Below are 22,265 nucleotides of genomic sequence, written 5' to 3' on the forward strand. Positions count from 1 at the left end.
ATGTGCTGATGGTTCCACTGGTCTCCTGTAAAAAGAAAGCTCCTTATACAAAGCTACAACCGACAAAAGTCTAGGTTTAATTCATTTATCTCTTGCATGTCTTAGGTTCTTTTCCACAAATCGCTGTTAAAATGATTCATACAAATCGAAACTCGCTCACCAGGTTTTTTATTCCGCTGTATAATCCGGAATTTTTAGATTAGGATTCAGTACTTTGTTAAACAACAGTTCTTAACAGTTATTTAGGAAGTCTAAATATGTTGAAGCTGTTTTTTTTTTGTGCCTATAATCAAATGGAACTGCGTGATTATTTCGATTGCTAATAATTTGACTGCATAGAACTAAAAAATATTATTACTTCAGTTCAGAACCTTATTAACGTCACAAGACTTTTTGGTTAAAAAGGCAAAAGATGTGACTGCAAAAAGTTAAATTTGTGTCCGTTTGTAACTTTATCATTTTATCTTAGTGGAGGACACTGTCTCAATCGACAGCTGTGGGATTATTCAGGTCGTTTATAATGACAAGGTTGCACATCTAATAGAAAAATAGAGTCTACGCATATAGACAGTCTTGACAAGATGATAGCTGAGTGCAAAATGTGCACCAAAACACTCCTTATCACTTTGATTTTTAATTAGCAGCGTATTAAATATGTATGTACACGTTGGAAAGTTACATAGAAAAAATAGAGAATTACAGTAGGCCTGGTAGTTAGTAGCTTGTTAAACAATGATGTGACCTCTATCCAAAGCACACACTCATCTTTTATCTCTGAAAAAGCCTTTGTCTGTGCTACTCTCTCTGATGGTGACTGTCAAGAAGTTCATGGTGACGTCTGTCACGGTTACAGTGTCCAGGTTGGTGAAAGTGGGCTTCCAAGATGAGGCAGGTGTCTCGGATGAATCGTGGATGAACTCGGACTGTGCGGACAAGACATGAGGTGGTTCCCGGGGCAGACTGCACCTCGTCATCTGCTGGCTGCGGTGCTCTGCAGAGTGTTTCGGCTTGCTGGGCTGAGGAACAAACATCCTGCTCAAGCAATTAGTCCTGCGTCCCTCCTGATCTCTTTTACGCACACCCGGGCTGAATGCGCAGGTGTAAGACAAGCCTACGCCCCCCACGTGTCTGTGCTCGCCGCAGGATTTGGGTGTAATAGAGGTCTTCTCCTGAAACCTCTTGGTCAGCTGAAGGAGGCTGTGATCTGACGTCTCTCCGTGATGATGCAGGCGACGGGACATTTTGGACAGACCGTGGGACATCGGATACTCAAGTAACCTGCTCCTCTTGGTGTCCGGCTCTGCTGAGCTGCTGCCATCAGCTTTATCATAATGTAAATGCAGCTTCGGTTTGCGCCCTCTTTTTCTGGGGAACCGGGTGGATTCTTGGAGAGTCAGAGCAGCTGGTGGAGTCGGTCTGGGCCTCCTCTCTGGCTCTGGTGGTCGGACTTGGACACTTTCTCCTCTATTGACCGCGCTCGGTGGAAAGATTGTGGGAACCACAGTGCGTAAACCCTCCCGGGCCCTTGGTGTTATGACAGGCTCTGGGATGGGATAGGAAACCTGAATCCCTCTGGAAGCCTCTCTCCTAAATTCATACGATTTTTCTTTGGCTTTGGCCTGAGGACAAAGCAAATAACCTTTATGAGAGGAGGTTTTTCAGACATGAAAATGTGAAGTCTCTTGAGGAAATGTAAAGGTTTAAGAGAAGCAGATCGTTCTTTGTTTGTTTTATTTGTTAGATGTTCATGACATCATCCTGAAACTGCTTGTTTTTTAAGGAGTGCAAGGCTACGGGAAGCAAAATAAGTCAGATACTAAATAACTTATATATGTTTTAGATGCTTGAAATGTACAAGCACCGCACCCAACTTTTACTTTCATAAAAAAACACTGTTTCATGGAGAGATTTTCTTTTAGTTTTTAACCGAATCGGAACCACAGTCCAACACTTTCAAAATGAATAAGATCGTAGCTGACACATTATGGAAACGATTCATCATCTGTACCATTAATCTCGCTTCAGAAAAGCGTGAGGATGAAATGAAACTCAGAGAAACGCAAATCAAATGATTCACCCACCTTCAGGAGAAATGTCTCGGGTTTGGGTCCCCTCTTTTTCGGCCCAAACAGCTCCCTTTCGCGCTCTCTGCCACAAGGAAATCATTAGAAGAATCGTCACATCGTATTAATTATTTCCTGTAATTACATCGGAAACTTCCTTTTATATGTAAGAGCCAAGCTCTGCCAATGGGACGATATTTACCCAGTTTTAGGACAGATTTCTATCTGAAACCACTTCTGCTATAATGAACACTGCCAGAAAAAGGCAGATAAGTTGCTTGTGATAAAAAAAAAGTACCTCATAACTTGCTGCTGTCTAAACCGGAGACTAATCGTCTCACACTGCAGACACCAAGTAAGATTTAAAGGACCGAATACAAAATAAATGTCTTATTTACAGACATTTTGTAGTGCATGGTGCGCGGTGCCATTTCGTTTCTGCAGAGAGGCCTACTGCTGTCCCGTCAAACCCTCACCTCTCCTCGAAGGCAGCGAAGAGTCGTGCATCCAGAATGTTTTCCTCTGGCTCCCAAGTGCTGTACCTATGTCACAACGGCAAAAAGGGAGAAGTGTTTGGCAGCAAATCGGGAGCGGATGGCATGTCAACGCGCACACACTCGCGGTGTAACACTTTTACCAAAGCAATATTGCTGCGTGCCGTGCAATTGCAGACTACGTAGCGGACAGCGACGCATGGTAAACCCAGCCATTGCTAAAGCTAGTATGGACTTTTATACAACTCAGCGGGCACATCCTCGCGCATTATATAACCCCCGAGTGGCACACACAAGCCATCAGACACACAGCAGGCTGCACGTCAACGCACAGAGCAGATGAAGTGGATAAAAACATTCACAAGCTGAGTAACGACAGAGTCTGAGGCGGTGCAGTTGTGCAGGCGGCCAGGATGGAGCGCTGTCCTTCACAGCCTCCGTTATTATACTCACTTCTGAGACCAGCCCTTCCATTTCACGAGATATTCCCAACGACCCTACAAAAAAGATCCGTAACATATTCAGGTTATCACAGTGTTGCCTCTTTGCACTGCGCAAACAATTGGTTGCGTAATAGGTATGGAGATACAGGCAGTGGGTAAAGAAAAGCAGTGAATACCCGTCGGATTCGCCGTTTAATGATGGACTCGGCTGCGAAGACACTCTCACCAACGGCCGAGAGCTCCATGATTCACCATGCACCTCGCGTATTTCTGTCTCTTTATTATTTTTGGCTTCCCCCGTGTCCTCTTCGGGTTGTTCAATTTCGCACATCCCATAATACGCAATCTGGAGCGGACGTCATCACGTCTCTTTCTGTTGCCAGGCACCGCAGTCGGTAGGACGGATCGCGGTGGTTCACATTGGCTCAGTTGTTGCTACGTGCTCCGGGTTTGTGAGTGAAGAGGAGGAGTCACGCTGCTCTGGCTGCTGTGCAGGAATGTTTGGCACAGTGGAACAAGCAAAGTCACAGGCTCCCGGAGCGGGTCGCCGGACCCCCGGAGGCCCCTGGAGGGGGGTCCACCAATTCCCAATTAAAAGAAATAATTGTTTAATTTCACTTGTGATGAAATAAGACGAGGAATGAAAACAGTGAGAGAGAAGAATGGCCAGTTAATGAAAAGGTTTCATTGTGAAACACCCATTTACACAAAACACAATTCTATAAATGAATGAAAAGGTTTCATTGTCAAACACCCATTTACACAAAACACAATTCTATAAATGACTTTTATGTAAATGTGTGATAATAATTCAGTAATACAATTCAAACTAATCTTAACATTTCAGTGCATAAAAGCTGGAGCTAGCAAATGGGGCCAGAAATGGTCAGACATGTAGTTGTGGATGCTTGAAAACCTTTCGCATGGTGGAATACCTTCACAGGCCTACGTCGATTGGCCTCTGAGGTCATAATTGAATTTTTAAAAGTTTGTGTTTATTAAAATCTGTGAAAACACTATTTAAATGATCGTTTCCTAATAAAGAAGGGGGCCCGTGTCCTGTGTAATGTCATGCGTAATTGCAGAAAAGAAATGAGATGAGTCCGTTTAAAAGAAAACCAGTAAGTCCTGAGTTGATCGATCCCTAATGATAGATCCGCATTTTATTTTTGTACATTGTCAGTCACGCACTAAACGGCGTTTACCGACAGAAATACAGCCTGGCACGATGAACGAGCAGTGGCACCGACATGAGAAGATTTTTTTTTTTTTACAGAACGTACTGTCAAACCTGACAACATGAGGAGAATCAATACGGTGCAAAACGAACATCTTCAGCGGAACTGCTTCATCAGCAACATGCACAGTTACTGGAATAACACGGAACAGCTTTTATTCTGACGAGCTAAATGACATTTGGGGTTTGTCCGGTTTAAGTCAAGGATGAGCTCTAATTTTCACGCAAACTACTGAAACGACAGAGCTCAGGTGTAAACTGGTTTGTAGAAAATTAGCAATTTGTCTCCGGTTTATGTAAAATAACCAATAAAATACATCGAGGACCTTCTCTGTTTTTTTATCTGTAAACAATAAAGATGCTTCGTTTTATTTCATTTTTTTTTAGTTTAACCTTTAAGGTTTTTTCTTCTTTTTTCAGGGGTATCCTGTTTTTAGTTCACAGACATTAAAGGGGGAAAAGAGAAATGAGTTAATGGTCAGTGGTTAACATCATTTTTTCACCTTCAACTGTCTGGATACGGTTTACAGAGCTTAGATTATTATTATTATTATTATTATTATGATCATTATTATTATTATTATTACTATTATTATTCTATTTTAATTTATTGTTTCTAGGGGTTGTCTACTCCACAAATAAAATTAAGCCCTTAGACTATAATTTAATATTATTATCATTTTCATTATTAGCCCAGCAGTTAGGCGTTTCCTAGAATATAGCCCACGCTGCTCACCTGTTTAGTGGGAACATTCACCAGGAATGTTGATCACACAAATGTAAAAAAGGAAACAGAGGTAAACAGCAGTGAAGAGCTGCACCGTCCATGGTCATTTTCTACACCCATCAGCTGTTTGTTTGAAACAACAAATTAAAATAAAAGAAACTAATAACAAATTTGGTTCTAATCTGGAAGAAACATCATTGTATCTTTGTGTACCTGTAAAAACCCTGCAGGCCATCCACACCTTCCTCACTGTCGGACTGAAAGGAAGGTCAAATATAGATTCCACTTAGAAAATTCATTCATTTCTTTAAAAATGCTCTCAACACGATAAAGCATGAACACAAGTCACTGATTTATTTATTTATTTATTGCACTTTTAGAATTTTCTTCAAGCTTTTCTTCGGCTTTAGCAGTTTGTATTTAAAAAGAGAACACCCAGACGCACCCTGTACAGGCCTGTACGAGGTGAGTCACTAAATTAAAGAAGCAGGTCAAATGATCTTCTACCCAAACCTCTGCCTGATGCTCGGACTGTGCAGTCGTTTCTGTCAAATTCTTAGGCTGCTGTGATGATTTTAAAAGACGTGGCAGGTTTCATGGGCGCACTCAGCCAAAAGGTGACATTGTTACACAAATCTTCACAGGTATTTGACACCAGTTCACCGCGAAGTCTTTGTGTTGCTGGAAAAACACATGCCTGCAAATGCATTTCTGTGGGTTTTGTCTTGATCTGTTGCTCTATTACCTCATAGAAACCAATCAAATCTGGACGGAACATTTACATTAATTAACACCAATGAAAGTAGATATGGGCTACATGGTTTTTAATTAGGCTCGTTTTATTTATTTGCAAGGTTAATTAGATGGGAGACAGATCCTGTACTGCAGATGTGCAAAATGAAATCGCAGCCTTGAGAGGTGCTGCAGGGTTTTATCCGCGTTTACTCTCGATCATATTAAAGATCATGAAGGGTAGGGGGATATATTTGCTGCAGTCTGTCTGCTTAAAATTTTCCGGCTGTGGAGCAGACAAAGGCGGGCGCGCCGCGGACAAAAGATGCGTTGTGGCTGCTGTAGAAATATGAACCACCATTTTGATAGTCGTAGCCTAGTAGACCGACATTTCCTGTCGGTTCTATCATGGCCATAGCCTGCACGGTTTCTGTTCAGAGAGAGAGAGACGCCTGGTGCACGCTGAGAGGAGGAGGCAGCCGCACACAGACTGCACGCTGCTGCCGAGGCTCTCCATATTTGGCTTTGAGGCGATGAAAAGTGTGTCTGCAGGAACCGCAATGGCGACAGCCGTACACGAATAAATAGAGCTGGCTCTGTGAAAACAGGCTCTCTGGTTTCTGGGCAACTGCTGCACACAGCTCGCTGTTCACTGTCCTACTTACCGGACGACATTTTCTACCGAAGGTTGCTCAGACACAAAACCCACAAACGAGAGAGTGTGAAGCCGTGGAGGTCTGACCTGCAGCTTTGCCATGTCTCAGTGCATGCTGCGAATTAGAGAGCATCCCTGACACAGCCCACCGCAGCTACAGCTCCCGTTTCTCATCAGCCTAACTATTCTGAGTTTTTACATCACATCCATTTTTGTTTAAGAGCTCTTTTCTAATATAAAAACGAATTCTCAAGTCAGAGAAATTAAAGTCTCCCTCGGGCTCTTTGCAGTGGTTAGTTTTAGAAAGAAATGGCAGAAAATGAACAAAATAACGCCTTAACAAATGCAAGGCCCTTCCCTCGTCATTCCTAAATATTTATCGCATTTTGTGATGCACAGTGCCACAGAGATTTAAATGAGAAGCTGAGCTGTGCGGAAATGAAACCAACACCCGCGCAGGTTGCTGGTGGCTACGATGATAAGTGGGGAATGTGAAACATCACACTTGGTCTATAAATATGTTCCCCTGCTCAACTATGTTTCAGTTTCCCTCTGGTGCGCACAGTTGGTTCAAAGCCATGAAAGGCCTATAGAGATCATCTCAATAATGAGAGCGAGCTGCGTGTTCGTGGGTTTTAATATTCTGCTGGTATATCAGCTGGAATCTATCGAGTTCCACATCTTAGAAAATGTGTTGTCATGCGTGTCTTTGGCTGCCAGTGGACACGTCCTCGCCTGTTTGGATGAATCGATTGGTTGTCATTATACTCCAGGAGCTCACATGGCCCAAAATGACTGCAGATACTTTCCTTACTGGTCTGTAATAAGTGGATCCCGATCATGAAGCGTCCACTCATACCTTTAGTCGAGTTTAAAGTTAATTAGCTCAAAATCGTTATAAGCTTCCATTCTGAACACACAATCCCAGCGAAGGACAGAAGGCGGTTGGGTTTATATGTGAACATGCCGAGATGTCTATAATGAATCAAACAGAGCTGAAATAATTCGTGTGTGGTTGGATCCCACTGACAAACATAATTAGGCATCTGGTGCCTCTAGAGGTTAACCAGCTGACCTTTAAGATGTGAAAATTATTTTCTTTGCTCTTTTTGTTTGTGCACTTTTAAACCAGAAAACGACAATGGCTCTTTGTCTTAGAATAGCTCCAAACTGACCATGCAGTATCACAAAAACAGCTGAAAATACTGGGAAATAGCCATAATTCATTGTCTTTACCTTTAACGGATAGATCATTCATCGTTTGTATTTTTACTGACCTCAGAGCAGGCTGCACTGGCACGAACACTTCCTCTACATCAACAGCTTTTTCTACAGGCAGATGTTCCCTGTGTCTTTTAAATCTCTCTTTCTTGTTTTTTCCTCTTCAAGGTTGCTGCATTTCTGTGCCAACATTCTTTCATTGGCACCTCCCCAGAAGACAACACAAACATTCCTGGCCTTTATGCCATTCAAAACATGCAAACGTTAATCTTCCTGATCCGTCTGAAATCCCAGCAGCATAACAGCATACCAGCTTCTGCCTGTATTCTCATCTCAGAGTCCTGGCTCCAGGCCTCTAAGAAGCCACCTGAAGACTGGAATACTCCCAGCAACATTTGGCCAAATCAGGAAAGCTTGTTTTTTTTTTATGGTACATTCATGAAAACTGAGCTGTGGACAAATGTGTATTTACACCTTTGCCTGTGTGTTTGAAGCTTGGAAGCTCAAGATCTGTTTAAATTACACTATGAAAATGATGTGGGGGAAACTGCTGCGTCACGGTGACACAGGCTTGCAGAGAAACAACATCATCCTTAATACCAATTTACCTTATGTGCTGGAAAGGCCACACGGCCTATTACATCAATTTTAAATGTCATAAAGCCAATGTTCTTCCCTGTTGCGTTGTACTGGACTGCACCCACACAGCCACATACCTGCCCTCCTCCAAGCCTTTCTTCTTGAGAGAATCTAACAGTTACATAACAAACATCCCTGCCCTCCTCTACTTATGTTGTGTGTTTACATTCGTGCTTAGGGTCAAGCTGCAATAGAAAAATCATGCTCAGGTATAGTTGGAATAATACAAGTGACCGGTTCAGTTATGCAATACAGAGGGCCCATTGTGCAGGATTGTTTGTGATTATGCAACGTGATCCGTTTTCTTATTCAAGGTTCACAGCCAAGTTAGTGTTTAATGTTCTGTTCTTTCACTCCATGAGCATAGAAGCTTCAGAGGACCTGCAGGATGTGAACAGTGATTCATCAATCTTTTACTGGAACACAAAGAAAGAAAGAAAGAAAGCTCATAAAAAAGTTCAATGTATCAACACACAGCACGTCCAGTTTGTCCCTATCCAATATCAGTGCAGCAAAATATCAGAGGTCAAATCTCTTTCTTTATTGTGAAACATACCATCCAACAAGCTGGGCCAACAGCAATAAGTCAACCAACTCCTGATGGAACATACTTTATAATAACAATCATTTTGACTTTGAGCCAAGTGCAAGAAAGAATGAGCAAACGAAACAGAACAGCTGTGAACAGACTGCCTCGTTGTTCTCTTTTAAAAACCTGGCCAGTGGAATCACTGCAGCTTCTAATGCACAGATCACCTTCTAACTGTTTTGGACAACACATGAACTGTTGATAAAGATGCACTCTTCATTATTATCATCATTACAACATTTTAGCATTCTTACTGGTTTTGTATTTAATGTGCATAGAAGGAAATTTAGACCCAGACGTAGGTTTACATCCAACAGCTTTGACGTTTGAATTTTCAGCAGCATAATCAAAACAGCTTGCACACATGATATACTGTTACACGCAGGCATGTGTGTAACAGTACACAAAACCAGCCTCACAATTCACATTTAATCTGTATAATAACCCTGGTAGCTTTCTGTACAACGGTATTCTTCATGTAATGAGGTTCAACGACAAAATGAGATGATCATCATTAATCTGTGACATTAGTAGACATCTAACAGGACTAGCAGATAGTTTAAAGTAACTCCAATAATATGTGAGGTCAACAATAAAATAATCAATTGAAGAATCAATACATGATCTTAACAGGAAGTTAAATGTTTACCGAACTTTGAGAACATTCATGTCTGGTTTTATTCCATAAACGTTTGACAAAAAGGAGCCGTGCAGTACAGCGATGGACTGCAACAGCAAATCCGCAGACACCTGTGTTACACTGCTTAACAGCTGAACGTGTCCCACTGCTGTTTACACTGTATTCAGACAAACCTGCTTTTTAGATTTGCATGTAATGGCTAATCATTTTTCCCCAGTGAGTCACAAACTAAATCTGGGGCAAAAAAAAAAAAACACAAAAAAAAAAAAACACATGCCAATTCAGACTGAGGGTAAACGTCTGGAATAAAGTCACTGAGTGATAAGACTTAAATAGAGCCGCTGTTTTTTTCCATTAATTAAGGTATAGGACACAAATTATCATGTGAAAAATGTCATTAAGTGCTATCAATCTGATCTTATATCACCACAGAGCCGAACAGTTCCTCTCTTCTATCAGAACCAAAATAAAGGATATTATTCATACAAAATATGTATAAACCTTCATACATCTTAGATTATAAGTTTGGTACAGGTATGAAACAACAGCAAGTCTACCCCATTAAGTCCCATATGACAAATAAACTGATTTTTGTGTGTGTGTGTGTGTGTGTGTGTGTGCATTCACTCAAATCCTCGAGGGCACTTTCTTGGCTACATCACAAAGGAGTTATGGTATAAAACATAAGAAACCTTTTGAATTTGAATGATAAATTATAAATTTCCTTATATACAAAATTCTGGCATTTTACATATGCACATATTGACAGGATGATCCAATCAGTCACTGGTATCAGAGTTTGTTAGAAAGAAACATACTCCTTGAAGGTGACAGTGAGACTGTTTGTTGTGATATCAGTGATTATGATGTTTCCCATAAAAGGGGAGATTTTCTTAACGGGTGCTTCTTTAGACTTCTCAGCGGATTTCTGTGTGTCCTCTGAAACTGGAGGCGTATCTTTGACAGCAGGCTCAGGCTTCGCTTCCAGCTCTGGTTGTACTTCTGGCTCTACCAGCTTCTTAGTCTTTGGGCAGCTGAGATCCATCGGCTCTTCTTGGCTGCCAGAGTCCATAACCTCATGTGTACTTGCGCTGCTATGACGCCGGCTGCTACAGTGAAGGTCCATGGGTTTGTCCTGAGGCGGCATGACCACAGTGCCGGGAACACTGATGCTTCTGGAAGTCAGGAAGACTTTAGAAACATTCATGTTCTCCACTGGATTTGAGAGCTTCCTCTTACGGTCACTGGGAAAAGAGGGAATCCTGATCTGGTCAAGGGCTGTTGGAGTCAGGATGTTATTGTCAACGGCCCAGGATGCTGGGGGTGAGCTAGCGGTCAGCTGTAGGGGTAAATCATCTGGTAAATCAGCCTGACCTCGAGCCACTTCTGTGTTGTATTCCTCAGCTGTGCTTGGCGAAGGTTTGGAGAAATGTCTGTCTTTTGGGGAACACTTTATAGGATGCTCTGCGGCAGGGAGGGGGCTGCCATTACAGATCTCTTTGGGGATACCGTTCTCTGGGTGCTCAACCATTTTGGTTCTGTGTGCTGGATTGTTCTCTGATGGTTTGGTGTTTTGGGGTTTCTCTTCCCTTGATGATTCCCCATGTTTACCCTTTGCTCCATGAACCTTGTTACTGTCCATATATTTGCTCATGACAATAACAATACGTCCATTCTTGTTTTTGTTCTTGATTATCTTCATTTTGCTGCTAATAGCGCTAGGCAGCGAAGCGTCTTTAGGATTGGGTTTAAGGGCATGTTCACTCTCAGCCTCTTTGACAGCTGGTTTCCTCACTTCCACTGCCAGCTCTTTGACTTTGCTCAAGCAGCCTGTGTCTTTGTCACGAATCCATTTCTGCTGCAGTGCCAGAGGTAGGTTCCAGCCAGGATTTGCTGGTTTACTTGCTGGTTCCTGAACTTTGACCACTTCTTTGAGCCTAGAGGCCTGTGGGTCGTACATATTTGGGTCAGGCTCATAGTGGTGATGCTTCTTGCTGTTTAGCTGGTAGATGAACTTCTTCTTGCCATTGATTAGCTGGTCAGCAGGGACTTCCTGGTTGCTGGGCTGGTACTGATGGTGCTTCTTGCTGTTTAGCTGGTACTGCTGAGGCTGGGAACGCTGGACCTGGATGGGATCTGACTTGAGGCTACCTTCTGCATCCTGGGATATTTCCTCCAAACTTGCAGGGATACTGGATCTTCGGGCAAATGAGGGCACCTTAAAGAAGAGACAAGACACCAAGCTTAACATTCACCAGTTTTCATCAAAATCTTCAAAATAAATTGTCATGAAAATAAACAAACCTTGAGAAAGAAGACTAGATTTATCCCTTAAAGTAATTCTTTAATATAAGTAAAAATTAGGTAGAAGTAGCCGAGTGACTTCAAGAAACGCTCAGTAATTTAATGCTGCAGGTCCATAAAGTCGGACGTTTCCCATAATGCAATCAATAGCATCGGTTTGTATGACCCCCTCTGTCGGGTGAATATCTATGACTTTCAGAGTCCATACAACCTAATGTAACAGGACTTTATAGTTTACAACCTTCAAGCCCAAGATAAGAAGACCCTGATGCCATCACCAGGGTTGTTTTCTCAGACTTGACAATACTCCTCCAGTCTTGGATGGCATTATACCACTGTTTTTGGAGGCTGAACATAACATAAACTGACTTTTACGAACAAAGTCAGCTGAGTTCCCCTTTAACAGGAGCTCTGCAGCTGCTAAGGTCCTCCAACTAAAATATGCACACCGGCATGCTAAAATTCATCCATCCTTTATCTATACCGCTTATCCTAACAACGGTCATGGGGGAGCTGGAGCCAATCCCAGGTGACATTGGGCGAGAGACGGTTCACCCTGGACAGATCTCCCGTCCATCACAGGACTGTCATGTAGACAGAAAACCACACATACTCACACTCACTCCTATGGGCAATTTAGAGTGGCCAATCAACCTAAGCTGCACATCTTTGGACTGTGGGAGGAAGCCGGAGTACCCAGAGAGAACCCACACAGGCACAGGGAGAGCATGTAAACTCCACACAGAAAGGCCTCGGGTCAGCCGGGGCTCAAACCCGGAACTTTCTTTGCTAAAATTCAGTTAAAAATAAAGTATAAAGGATGCTAAGTCCTGTCAGAATGTCAAATTAACTATCCAAGCAGAACTCAGCTTATGATCTCCCTTAGCACCTTGCCTCCTCCCCCTCCTCCTGTACAGGCTGACCCCTAAGGCCATCAGAGAGGCACTGCAGCGGAACACTCAAGACTCTTTGGCTGTGACCTCAGGTCAGAGAAGTGCCACCAGAAATGTCACGCTCTATCCCTGATTGTTGGCCATGTGTGACTCTGGCACAGTGGTCTGCTGCTGAAGGAGTGACACTGCATAGCAATCAGCTCAGAGTCTCTCAAAATATGACATGAAATATCACATTTAGTTCCAAACATATGATCTGGTAAAGATCTGAGCTAAGATAGTCAAAGCTTGACAGAGTGCTCCGTTCGGCCTTCTATTTTTTGTCTTGAGGAAACATTTACAAACAAGGAAACAAAAAAATATATTCTCCAGAAAAGAATTCACTTGGTTCAAAGGAAACATACCTACAACATTCCTTAACTGTCATGCATATAAAAATATCTAGCATAAAAATGCGGATAAAGTGAGTGCACCCAAGCAATGCTCACCTAACCTCAGGCAACACACCCAGTGCCATGATGAATGGATGGAGTGGAGGGAAATCCAGCTGTAAAACCCCATCCTCTCTTTGCCTTTCCCCATCTCTCTCTCAAAAAAAAAATCTAGCTCTAAAAAACCTGACAGGACACCTCCCCTTTTGGCTTCTTACTGGGCAAAACTTACAGCAAGGTGTGAAAAGCAGGATCTACCCATGAAAACTGTTATCATTTATATGCATTTGTTAATTACCTGGAGTAAAAGATGTTTCGGTTTTGGCCCCCGTTTACGATATCCCATCAACTGCTCCTGCCTCTCTCTGTGAAAACAAAAGATAATTACATTTTCTTGCACCATATTTATCTTCTACATGCAACATCTCATTTGTCAGACTGTAATTCACCTCTTCTACATTAAAAATCTAATTATATGACATGAAAAATTACAGGTTAGACATTTGGAGTATTCATTCATTTTTTTTCCACCTATTCAAGGTCAAAAGAGGAATTTTGATTTGACTAATGAATGCCCAAATGTGACCTGCTGCAAAGCATTATGGTCCTTATTTGCATAGCTCTCCTTGGTAATTGGCCCATTCCATATTCTCATTATCTTGGAGAAATTCAATTATGGCTACAGCAGGGAAAGTCTCTCCTTGTCTTTCAAACATCCTCTCCCCTGCTGCACACCCTTCCTCTTCTTACATTCGAACCCTAATTAGGGTCATGAGGTACAGATGAAATGGGATAAATAGCACATTGTGGAGTACTTCTGGGATGCATGTTGCTGTTGAAAACACCAGCATGTCTTACACAATATGATGCCTACACTCTGAACATGTAGGGTGACAAATATCCAACTAATAACAAACACCTCTCGAAACAGTTTGTACTGAGGGACGAGTGAAGGAAAACATGTTATTATGCACTGAGTTGTCTGAACTCTGGGCTGTCTGTGAAATATTGCTCGCTGATATAAACCTTGACTCATCACTGGTTCATAAATAACCAGCTGTGGGTGAAGGCCGGCTGCATGCGGGCTCCAACAGGCATGTGTAAAGCCAGCTTATTGTTGGCCTCTTGCTACAGATGTTCAAACTATCCGAGCTGCCAGAAAACTGCCACAATAAACAGTCTACATTTTAATGCTATAATGTGTGCGGTTTCAAACAGCGTCCAATGGAGTGACCCCTATTCACAGAAGATTTGGCAATTACAGCCTCCCTTGTCAGATCCCCTCCCCCATCCTTCGGGAGTGGAATCTACACACACAGAGGCAGCACTCCATGACCATCAGAACAGAGCCGGATACACACACATACACGCACAGAGGCAGGCAGGCAGGCTGCAGGGGGAATATGAGAGTGGTACACTGGAAATGCTGGAGAGTACTGTGTGTCAATTAGGCTTTTCAGAAATGTGAATTCCTTTCCCCAGCCACCATGTCTTTACTCAGTCCCACAAGCAGCCTGGTGGCCTATAGAGAGTATATCTCACAGGCCTCATGGGTCCACAACTCAGTCGAGATGTTGTTGTGCTTGTGCCGCAGGGCTAATATGACAGCAGCATTTGTATTCATTAACATCTCAACCCCTGAAAGTGACACTCTTGTATTTGTGATTATTTGACAGGCCTCTGTTAGGCCTACTGTTGACCCATAATTAAAAGCAGGTTGTCAATTTACAGCATGATCCAGGGTAGGATTTTCTGTTTCAACAACAATAAATGGAAAAATAAATGCAGTAGTCACATGTGATGTGTCAAAATATTGAAATCAGTCTGCAAAAGGAAAGCACGGCTCTGCCTGTTAGCAGATCTAATAGTGGTAGTGATGAGAATCCCAACAGGCAGCAGCATCACCTCCTCATATTAAAACCACAACTGCACCCTGAATGCAAACAGTTGGGCTTTCCATTGAGTCTCAGCTGCTAAATGAGCACCTGTTTAAGGTTTATTGTTGCATGATCATCAGTAAAATTCTGACTACAAACTAATATTTGCAGATTGATCCGAATGGGGCACTGCTTTTTTTTCTGTTGTCAGTGGGTGATCACTGACCATCTGAATAACAGGCAGCTTTCCTTTGTGAATTTGGGTCATTGAACGTTGAGCCCCCTGGTTCCTGACGCAAAAGCCATAATAAGGCGATAATGTCGTTATAATTTACGTATTATAACATGAAATCCATACATATCCGTTCTTTCCATCAGCCTGATTTAGGAATTCTCACTACCACATCCACAGATTTTTTCCCCCTAGAGACAGTCCTCTGTGTGTGTGTGTGTGTGTGTGTGTGTGTGTGTGTGTGTGTGTGTGGTGGGGGGTGGGGGAGTGGGTCAATGATAGAGTTAATGGAGCGCCCCTCCTCCCATGCCCATATATGGCCATGGCTGAGCTGGAGGCTGCGCGGCCTCGTCCGAAGTCCACATCCCTCACCTGTGTTGAAATGCAAGAAGGAGGCGCGGGTCAAGGATGTTTTCCTCTGGTTCCCATGTGTTGTATCTGAGGAGAGATAAAAAATAAATAAATAAATAAATGTCACAGAGCTATCACGTGCAAACTTCCTTTTGGTACCTGACTCACAGGCCTTAGCCTCTGTCCGTCCCACATCATCACCATAACTGTACAGTCAGAGTGGAAAGGTAAGCCATAGCCACCCCCCCACCCCCCGGTTTAATGCCAAAAATGTGACGTGACAGATTTTTGTCACGCCAAGATGGTTGAATTTGGGAGCTCATATTAGTCACATTCCCGCTACATATCAACCATGAGGACATCCACCCGCCGGGCAAACATATCCAAATCGTCCTCCAGCACCAACATACAGTCGGCCATTTTATTTTAGCACTACTGTCTCGTAAATTCGCTGGCAGAGCAGAAATAATTAAAACGGGATTACATAGCTGTGCCTACCCCCTTCCCTCGCATAAATTAGTGAAGGCATCCGCGGATACACAGAAACACATAGCGACCGCGCTCTCCACACTCATGCACAAACAACCACACGGCGCGCACACACATTTGACGAATGGCATTTTACTGACATTTGATTTTGTTGCAAAATATTGCAACTGATCATTGCAATGGTTATGTTATCTGATGTAATGAGAAGACTTACTTGGGAGACCAGCCTCGCCACTTGACCAGGTACTCTATCTTGCCCTGTGATGGTGGAGAAAAAGACATTTTTGATTAGGCTCAAATCAAATGCAAAATGTTACCGTATGAGGCGGCTTGCAAACATGCAGTCTCTGTAACCTTGCGGATGCGCTTCTTTTCGATGCCCTCTACCGCAAAGACGTGCTCTCCGGCGGCAGGGAGCTCCATTCTCGCCTGAATCCGATCGCAAGTGACGGGGAGTAGGTGAAATGTTGGCTACGCGCCGTCGATGTGCCTTCCGCTCGGTGCGTACTGTGCGCGCGTCGTAGTTTTCCAGTTGTTTCCAAATCCAACTGTATTCCCTCCACCTCTCCTCCTCGCTCACTCTCTCTCCCTCCTTTGCACACTCCACAGCCCTGGCACTGAGCATAGAGATATTCACAGTGGCGCGGCTGCGAGCAGGCTCTTTCCGTGCAATAGCTTCAGCTCGGTGCATGACGTCAGTAGGGGAGGGGGAGGTGGAGACCTTGCACAGAGGTTGGGGTTTATCCCGTGCGTATTGGACTACAGGAGGGATATCTGGAAATTCAAATCACTCACATACGTTACTATCACAACACACCCTGTGCTTAACATCCTCTTGTGCAGTTATATTATTTTGTTCGATGACAAGGTTGGCGGGACTCTCTCTTCTGCTGCCTGATACGCTAAATAAAAGCACTTTGTGTTTGAGTTTTATAGGGTAATAGCATAGATTATGCATTTTCAGTAGATGCCAATAATGCTATTGAAATGAAATGAACACGCACATGAGGCATCAAACATTTTGAGGCTGCAAATCTTCACCAGAGGGAGCTGAATTTCCCATTTTTTCAGCTTTCATACCTTCAAAATCTGTCTCCAAAGCAGTCAGAAGTAGTTTTATCTGAAGACTTGTATTACAACACCAGCAACGACTGGCTCTGATGATGACCTAAAGAGAGAACAGCGTGTCACCAAAGCTTCTGTTTCTCACTTTAAGTGTGGCCGAAAGAAGTTCCCTTTTTATTTCCGATCCCCTTACAGCAGCACAAGTGTAAATGTGTAGACGGAGCCTTTACAGTTCGATGTAGAGCACTGTGCAACTATATAGGTCATAGGTACCTAGATCATCAGAGCAGTGCCATGCCCTCTAGGCTCAACTGTCATTAGTTTGACACACGGCACAGGGTTGCTGTGCAGCCTTCAGCCTACCTGTGGCAACTTTCTAATAGTAAACTCGTTCGCTGCCAGTGCGCTCAGATGGTTTCCCCCTAAAATCATCGTTACAGCCTGTTAAGGGCTGTAACACTGGTTACAGCACGGCTATCTGCGTCACGACTATTTAAATCCAACAGCATACATCACCAGTAAATATGCACCCTGTGCTGTAAATGTCATCTGCACTAAGTCGCCTCATTTATGGGTATGAATTAGAAACGTGAGAGAAGCACCAGTTTGTGCGTTAAATGCCTCTTTCTGTGCATAAATCATGCCTTGCACAAGATTGCAAAAGTGACGCAATTCATTTGTCGCATTAATAGCACAAAAAGAGTTAAATGAACTAAAAAGCGATGCTTTTCCTGTTGCTACTGAAAAATAATTCAGCACCACAAGGGTTAAAACGAAGCCTCTAAGCAGAGTGGCAGCAGCCAGCCTATTGCGCACAGGCACGATATATCTCTGCCCTGCCATATAAGGTAATGGACAGAAAGCGCCGAAATATTACATTTTACACTCGTGCATTCTTGAGTTTGCGCCTTGAAATGGGTGCAGGAAGTGGTTAAGACTGTCGGTTGCGAACACTGTCGATTAAACCTTCGTATTTTCGCCCTGTTCCTGTTTTTTTCCTGTGCCCTTCAGCCGCGGCCAGGGAGCGCATACGCCCTGCTTCCCTAGCAACAGCATGAAAGGAGCGAGAGACGGAGAGAAACACACAGAGAGAGAATATAAGTTTGTGGCAAACAAACAAACGAGCTCTCCATAAAATGGCACCCGGGAGCTGTAGTTTCCTCAAACGTTAAATTGATCTTAAGGAATCGAAATGCACATTCAAAAGCATTAGGGTCTGATTAAAGAAGAAATTTTGCAGTTGGAGGTATCCACCGTCGGCTCTGTTCACCCATCGGGTACCCAGAATACAAATTATGTATCATGTTGTGTTTGTACTGACATGAAGGACGTGGGACGTCTGCGCCAAGACAAAGATAATCATTTAGAAAATTCTCTAAGTCAGCTTGTCTACAGCTCGATATAATATCACCTGAGTATATTTGCTGATACGTTCAAAATCAGAATGTCTCAGTGGGCTTCAGTCATATGACTCTAAAGTGAAACACCCTCACCAACACGTAGGACGTCGGGGTATTAGACTGACAGCGCTCAAGTTGCACGTCAAGTATGAAGGCTTGAGGAATTAGAAACCATTCGTTCGCGCTTTAAAAATATTTTTTATCTATCCTAAATTGGTTTTCCGTGGGTTATTCTCGCTGGCTAAGAGATCCATATTGCTCGAAGCCCCTTGGCAATTGCTGATTATCTTGGGAAGTTGCCACAAGAGCCCAAAATGCCAGCAAACATCTGAGATTTGTCTTCAATATATATCTTCTTAAAAATGATCACTTTGCAGCGCTGTTGCTCCCCGGTCTGTGCGCCCTCTCAGGTGATCTCCTGTCTCCTTACACTTGTTCACCTGACTTTGACATTCAAGATGCTGGTAAAAGAAAACGAGTGGAAATCAATTAGTTTTTGCTAGAAAGTTCGATCACCGACAGATAAAACAACAGTCCTGAAAAACTCATAAGATGATAAATCTTTGTAACAGGTCACTGACCAAAATTTAACTGGCTATAATCGGTTCATTTGGTTAAGTAATAGTTCTAGGAAGCACAGAAACAGATTTGCCATCCTGTTTATCCACTTATTTGCGATGTGAATCTGACCCTAAACGCTGCTTAACGTTTGTCTTTTGCTCTTGCATTTCATAACTAACCTTGTCCTATACTTTAAGGAATTCAAATTCCTTGGTTTGTTTTTCTAAATGCACCGTGAGCACGTTTTCAGAAACCCCTAAACGTTTATTTTGTCCTTGCTACGCCCCGTCAAGGTCAAATGAGCTGCTATCTAAAACATGAGGATAAATTCAGGGTCAGCCAGTCTGTTTTTATCTCCGGTTTAAAGGGACTCTTCTCAGACAACCTATGGCGTCACTTTTATTTCAACAACAAGGTTGGGCTTATTTGGTTGTAGTAGACCTTTATATAATTACAAAATTGCCGGAGCAAATATATTTTGACGCACGTAATGACAGAAGATACTGTCACGGCTGACATCTTTTTCTGAGGTGAAAGGAGTTTGTCTGACAGACCTGGATGTAATTTCAGCAGAGAAAACAATAGCGTGGAAACAAGATGACTGGGAATCCATGCAAAAGTGATTACAGAGTATATTTATGTGGGTGTAAATGTGTGCCTGTAGGAGGACCGAGGTCCTGTTAAGTCATGATCTCTGGTCCAGGATCAGCAATACGCGCTGTGAGCTCAGCCGTGTAATTTTATCCATTGCAACACCGATTTCTTTCCTCATTCGCCCTTTTTTTCTGTTTTGCACACATAATCTGCATGCGCAGGGCTGGCTCGCTCAAGCAGGTCCACAAAATGGTGGCTCAGGGGGAGCTAGGAGGCCTCTTCTCCTTGGCACCCGCCACCCATGGCGCCAGGAGTGCCAACTACGCAGAGATGGAGAGATGAGTAGGTAATGGGGAAGTTGGACACGTGTGACTGACGCAGAAGGTGAGGGAAATGAAAAGGTGTGGTGGAAAGAAGAACAGAAGGAGGATGAGAGGGTCAGAAAAAAAAAGAGGAGTAAGGAAAGAAAGAAGAGTAAAAGACCTTTTTGCTAGGCATCCGATCCATTGCTTCACAGCCTCCAGGAAGAAAAGAGTTGATTGGTTTAAGGGACAGAATGCAAGGACAGGGTGGAGAGGAGAAGAAGGGTGTGTGTGTGTGGGGTTACAAAAATGTTAAGAGGGCCCTGCAGCCATTCTCACAGCGCTCAGCGGGTGGTCATTAAGCTTCACTATCAAACAGGCTGATGTCAAAAGGACATACAGCTGAAACTTGCACACAAAATGGCAAGAAGAAGAATCAAGGTTCACACTGTTGCTGAAAACAGATTATGGAAACTCCTGATTTACAGAAATAGAAGCTCTGTAATTAGCTACTGTAAATATGCTGTATGATGCCTGTAGATGAGTCTATTCAGGCTAATTATGTTAGAACAATCTATCCCTTTCCAGAGTTTGCTTTCCCTTGTGCTTCAGGTGCTGACACAGAAATCTCACGTTTCCTTTGTCTGCCCTGGACATATGTTTAATTATGATAATTGTAACAAATTAAAGCTATTAGAAAGCTATTCATCTTGGCAATGCAGATATTAATGCATGATTGGGGGGGGGGCAGCGGAAATTTCTCCTCCAGTGTCATTGTCATGGCCATTGTTGCACCACGGCGACAGGTCTGCAGAGAGGGGTGCTCCTCTGCCAGGGTGGGCTCTCCCTTCCCTCCTCTTACCCAGTGACTAGCGCCTGCTTGCCTGCAAGGCTGCCGTCGTGGGGGGTTTACCCCCACCGCTACTACCACCACCACCATACGCTTCCCCCATTGATCCCCCCTCAGCTGGAGGTGGGGTGTGCTGGGAGCCTGGGAGAGAAGGAAGTAGAGGAGGAAGGGGGAGCCTGCACCGAGCACCAGGCTTCTAGGGGGTGGTAAGGGTGAGGGTCGAGGCCGAGGGGAAGAAGAAGAAGGTGGTGCAGTGGAATTCCAGCAGAATGCAGCAGAATACATGACTTATCAATACTGAACTGCGGAGCAGTAGGCAAGGAGAAGAGCAAGGGGCGTAGCTGCACGTTTTTGTTCTTACATGCAGCACAGTGAATTCACAGTGCTGCTGTCTGGTGGAATTATTTGTTCACTGCCTTCAATGAAAGATACGCCACAGTTTTGTGCCGGAAATCACAATCGTAAAACAATGCACCAGAGAACAATAGCTGAATAATCTACTGACTAATTGTGTGCATATTTCCCTGGTCTGAGGCAGGAATGATTTTCCTCTACATGGGTTATTTTCATCACAGCTCTTCTAAATTTGCCTGTGTTCAGATTTGGCTCCCTTCAGTCTAAAGACATGCTAATGATGAGTGGCACAGGCCCTTATCCTGACAGCCCCTTTCCTCGCTTTCCTCGTCTCCCCTCCCTCATCTCCCGGGATCAGCTTATTTGCCTGTTTTTAATTGCATTTTAATTTACATGTAAGCCTGGAAGCACCATGATGAGGAGCTCTTTCTTTCTCTCCATTCTTCCTCCCCTTTTCCTCTAATGAAGCATTATGAAGTGTTGCTCTTGTAAGAGGAAACATGCAGCAAGGTTGAGCAATAAGAACCTCCAGATTACAACCAAACACAACAGACTGTGGCAGGAAAATCAGGTGCAGGTTCCTCTTTATGGGGTCAACACCAGTTCAGAAACAATCAAGTGTCCAAGGCAGATAGAAACAGGACAGACAGAGGAAGAGGTGGGAGGGGTACAGAGGGTGCTGCAAGTTGATGATGTAAATGAAGCGGCTATCTCTCCATCAAAATGTAATAAGAGGAAGAGTGGACAGAGAGCTTGCAGATAGACAAGTTTAATGTGCTCGTCTATCTATATGGAAATTCAGCCATGCAGGCGTTCACCCTGATGCTGCTGCTTCTTCTTTTTTTTTTTTTTTTAATGTTTTTATTGAAGTTTTTTTTTTTCATGTTTTTTGTTGGACAGCACTTTGGGTTAACGTTTGTTGTTTTTATAAAGCAAGCTTTCTTTGCTTGAGCAAAGAGCACAACAGGGATTTAAGATTTGTATTAAATTTAGAGAGATAATCGAGCTGCTGTGGAGCGTCTGCCACTTTTTGAAAGAAGGTGACAATCACTCAGAAACTGCCATCCACAGCAGTTTTAAATCATCGTATAAACAAAGACTTTGCTGCTCAACATTTTCCAT

The 22,265-nt window shown here is 43.3% G+C and overlaps 2 protein-coding genes across 2 annotated transcripts; both read right to left on the reverse strand.

Annotated features, from left to right (window-relative positions):
• Positions 1–614: 614 nt before the first annotated feature.
• cbx8a (chromobox homolog 8a (Pc class homolog, Drosophila)) lies at positions 615–3,599 on the reverse strand. Its single transcript, XM_020616379.1, has 5 exons — positions 3,177–3,599; positions 3,011–3,054; positions 2,540–2,605; positions 2,082–2,148; positions 615–1,619 (listed from the first exon to the last, which is right to left on the reverse strand). Exons 1-5 carry the CDS (start codon positions 3,243–3,245, stop codon positions 762–764), a joined length of 1,104 nt encoding a protein of 367 aa, XP_020472035.1. The 5' UTR covers positions 3,246–3,599; the 3' UTR covers positions 615–761.
• Positions 3,600–8,732: 5,133 nt separating this feature from the next.
• Positions 8,733–16,773, reverse strand: cbx4 (chromobox homolog 4 (Pc class homolog, Drosophila)). The gene is made up of 5 exons (XM_020616378.1): positions 16,372–16,773; positions 16,232–16,275; positions 15,550–15,615; positions 13,367–13,433; positions 8,733–11,658 (listed from the first exon to the last, which is right to left on the reverse strand). Exons 1-5 carry the CDS (start codon positions 16,438–16,440, stop codon positions 10,243–10,245), a joined length of 1,662 nt encoding a protein of 553 aa, XP_020472034.1. The 5' UTR covers positions 16,441–16,773; the 3' UTR covers positions 8,733–10,242.
• Between the last annotated feature and the right edge of the window lie 5,492 nt (positions 16,774–22,265).

The sequence above is a fragment of the Monopterus albus genome, unplaced genomic scaffold (assembly GCF_001952655.1).
Source record: "Monopterus albus unplaced genomic scaffold, M_albus_1.0 scaffold174.1, whole genome shotgun sequence".
NCBI lineage: Eukaryota > Metazoa > Chordata > Actinopteri > Synbranchiformes > Synbranchidae > Monopterus > Monopterus albus.

What these genes read in the sequence shown, in the direction of transcription:
- cbx8a (XM_020616379.1), bottom strand. Translation starts at nt 3,245, where the DNA reads ATGGAGCTCTCGGCCGTTGGTGAGAGTGTCTTCGCAGCCGAGTCCATC. An exon ending in TGGAAGGGCTGGTCTCAGAA is followed by an intron (nt 2,606 to 3,010) that starts GTGAGTATAATA and finishes GTTGTGACATAG; the next exon opens with GTACAGCACTTGGGAGCCAG. An exon ending in CCGAGACATTTCTCCTGAAG is followed by an intron (nt 1,620 to 2,081) that starts GTGGGTGAATCA and finishes CTTTGTCCTCAG; the next exon opens with GCCAAAGCCAAAGAAAAATC.
- cbx4 (XM_020616378.1), bottom strand. Translation starts at nt 16,440, where the DNA reads ATGGAGCTCCCTGCCGCCGGAGAGCACGTCTTTGCGGTAGAGGGCATC. An exon ending in AAAAGAAGCGCATCCGCAAG is followed by an intron (nt 16,276 to 16,371) that starts GTTACAGAGACT and finishes CCACCATCACAG; the next exon opens with GGCAAGATAGAGTACCTGGT. An exon ending in TGGCGAGGCTGGTCTCCCAA is followed by an intron (nt 15,616 to 16,231) that starts GTAAGTCTTCTC and finishes ATCTCTCCTCAG; the next exon opens with ATACAACACATGGGAACCAG.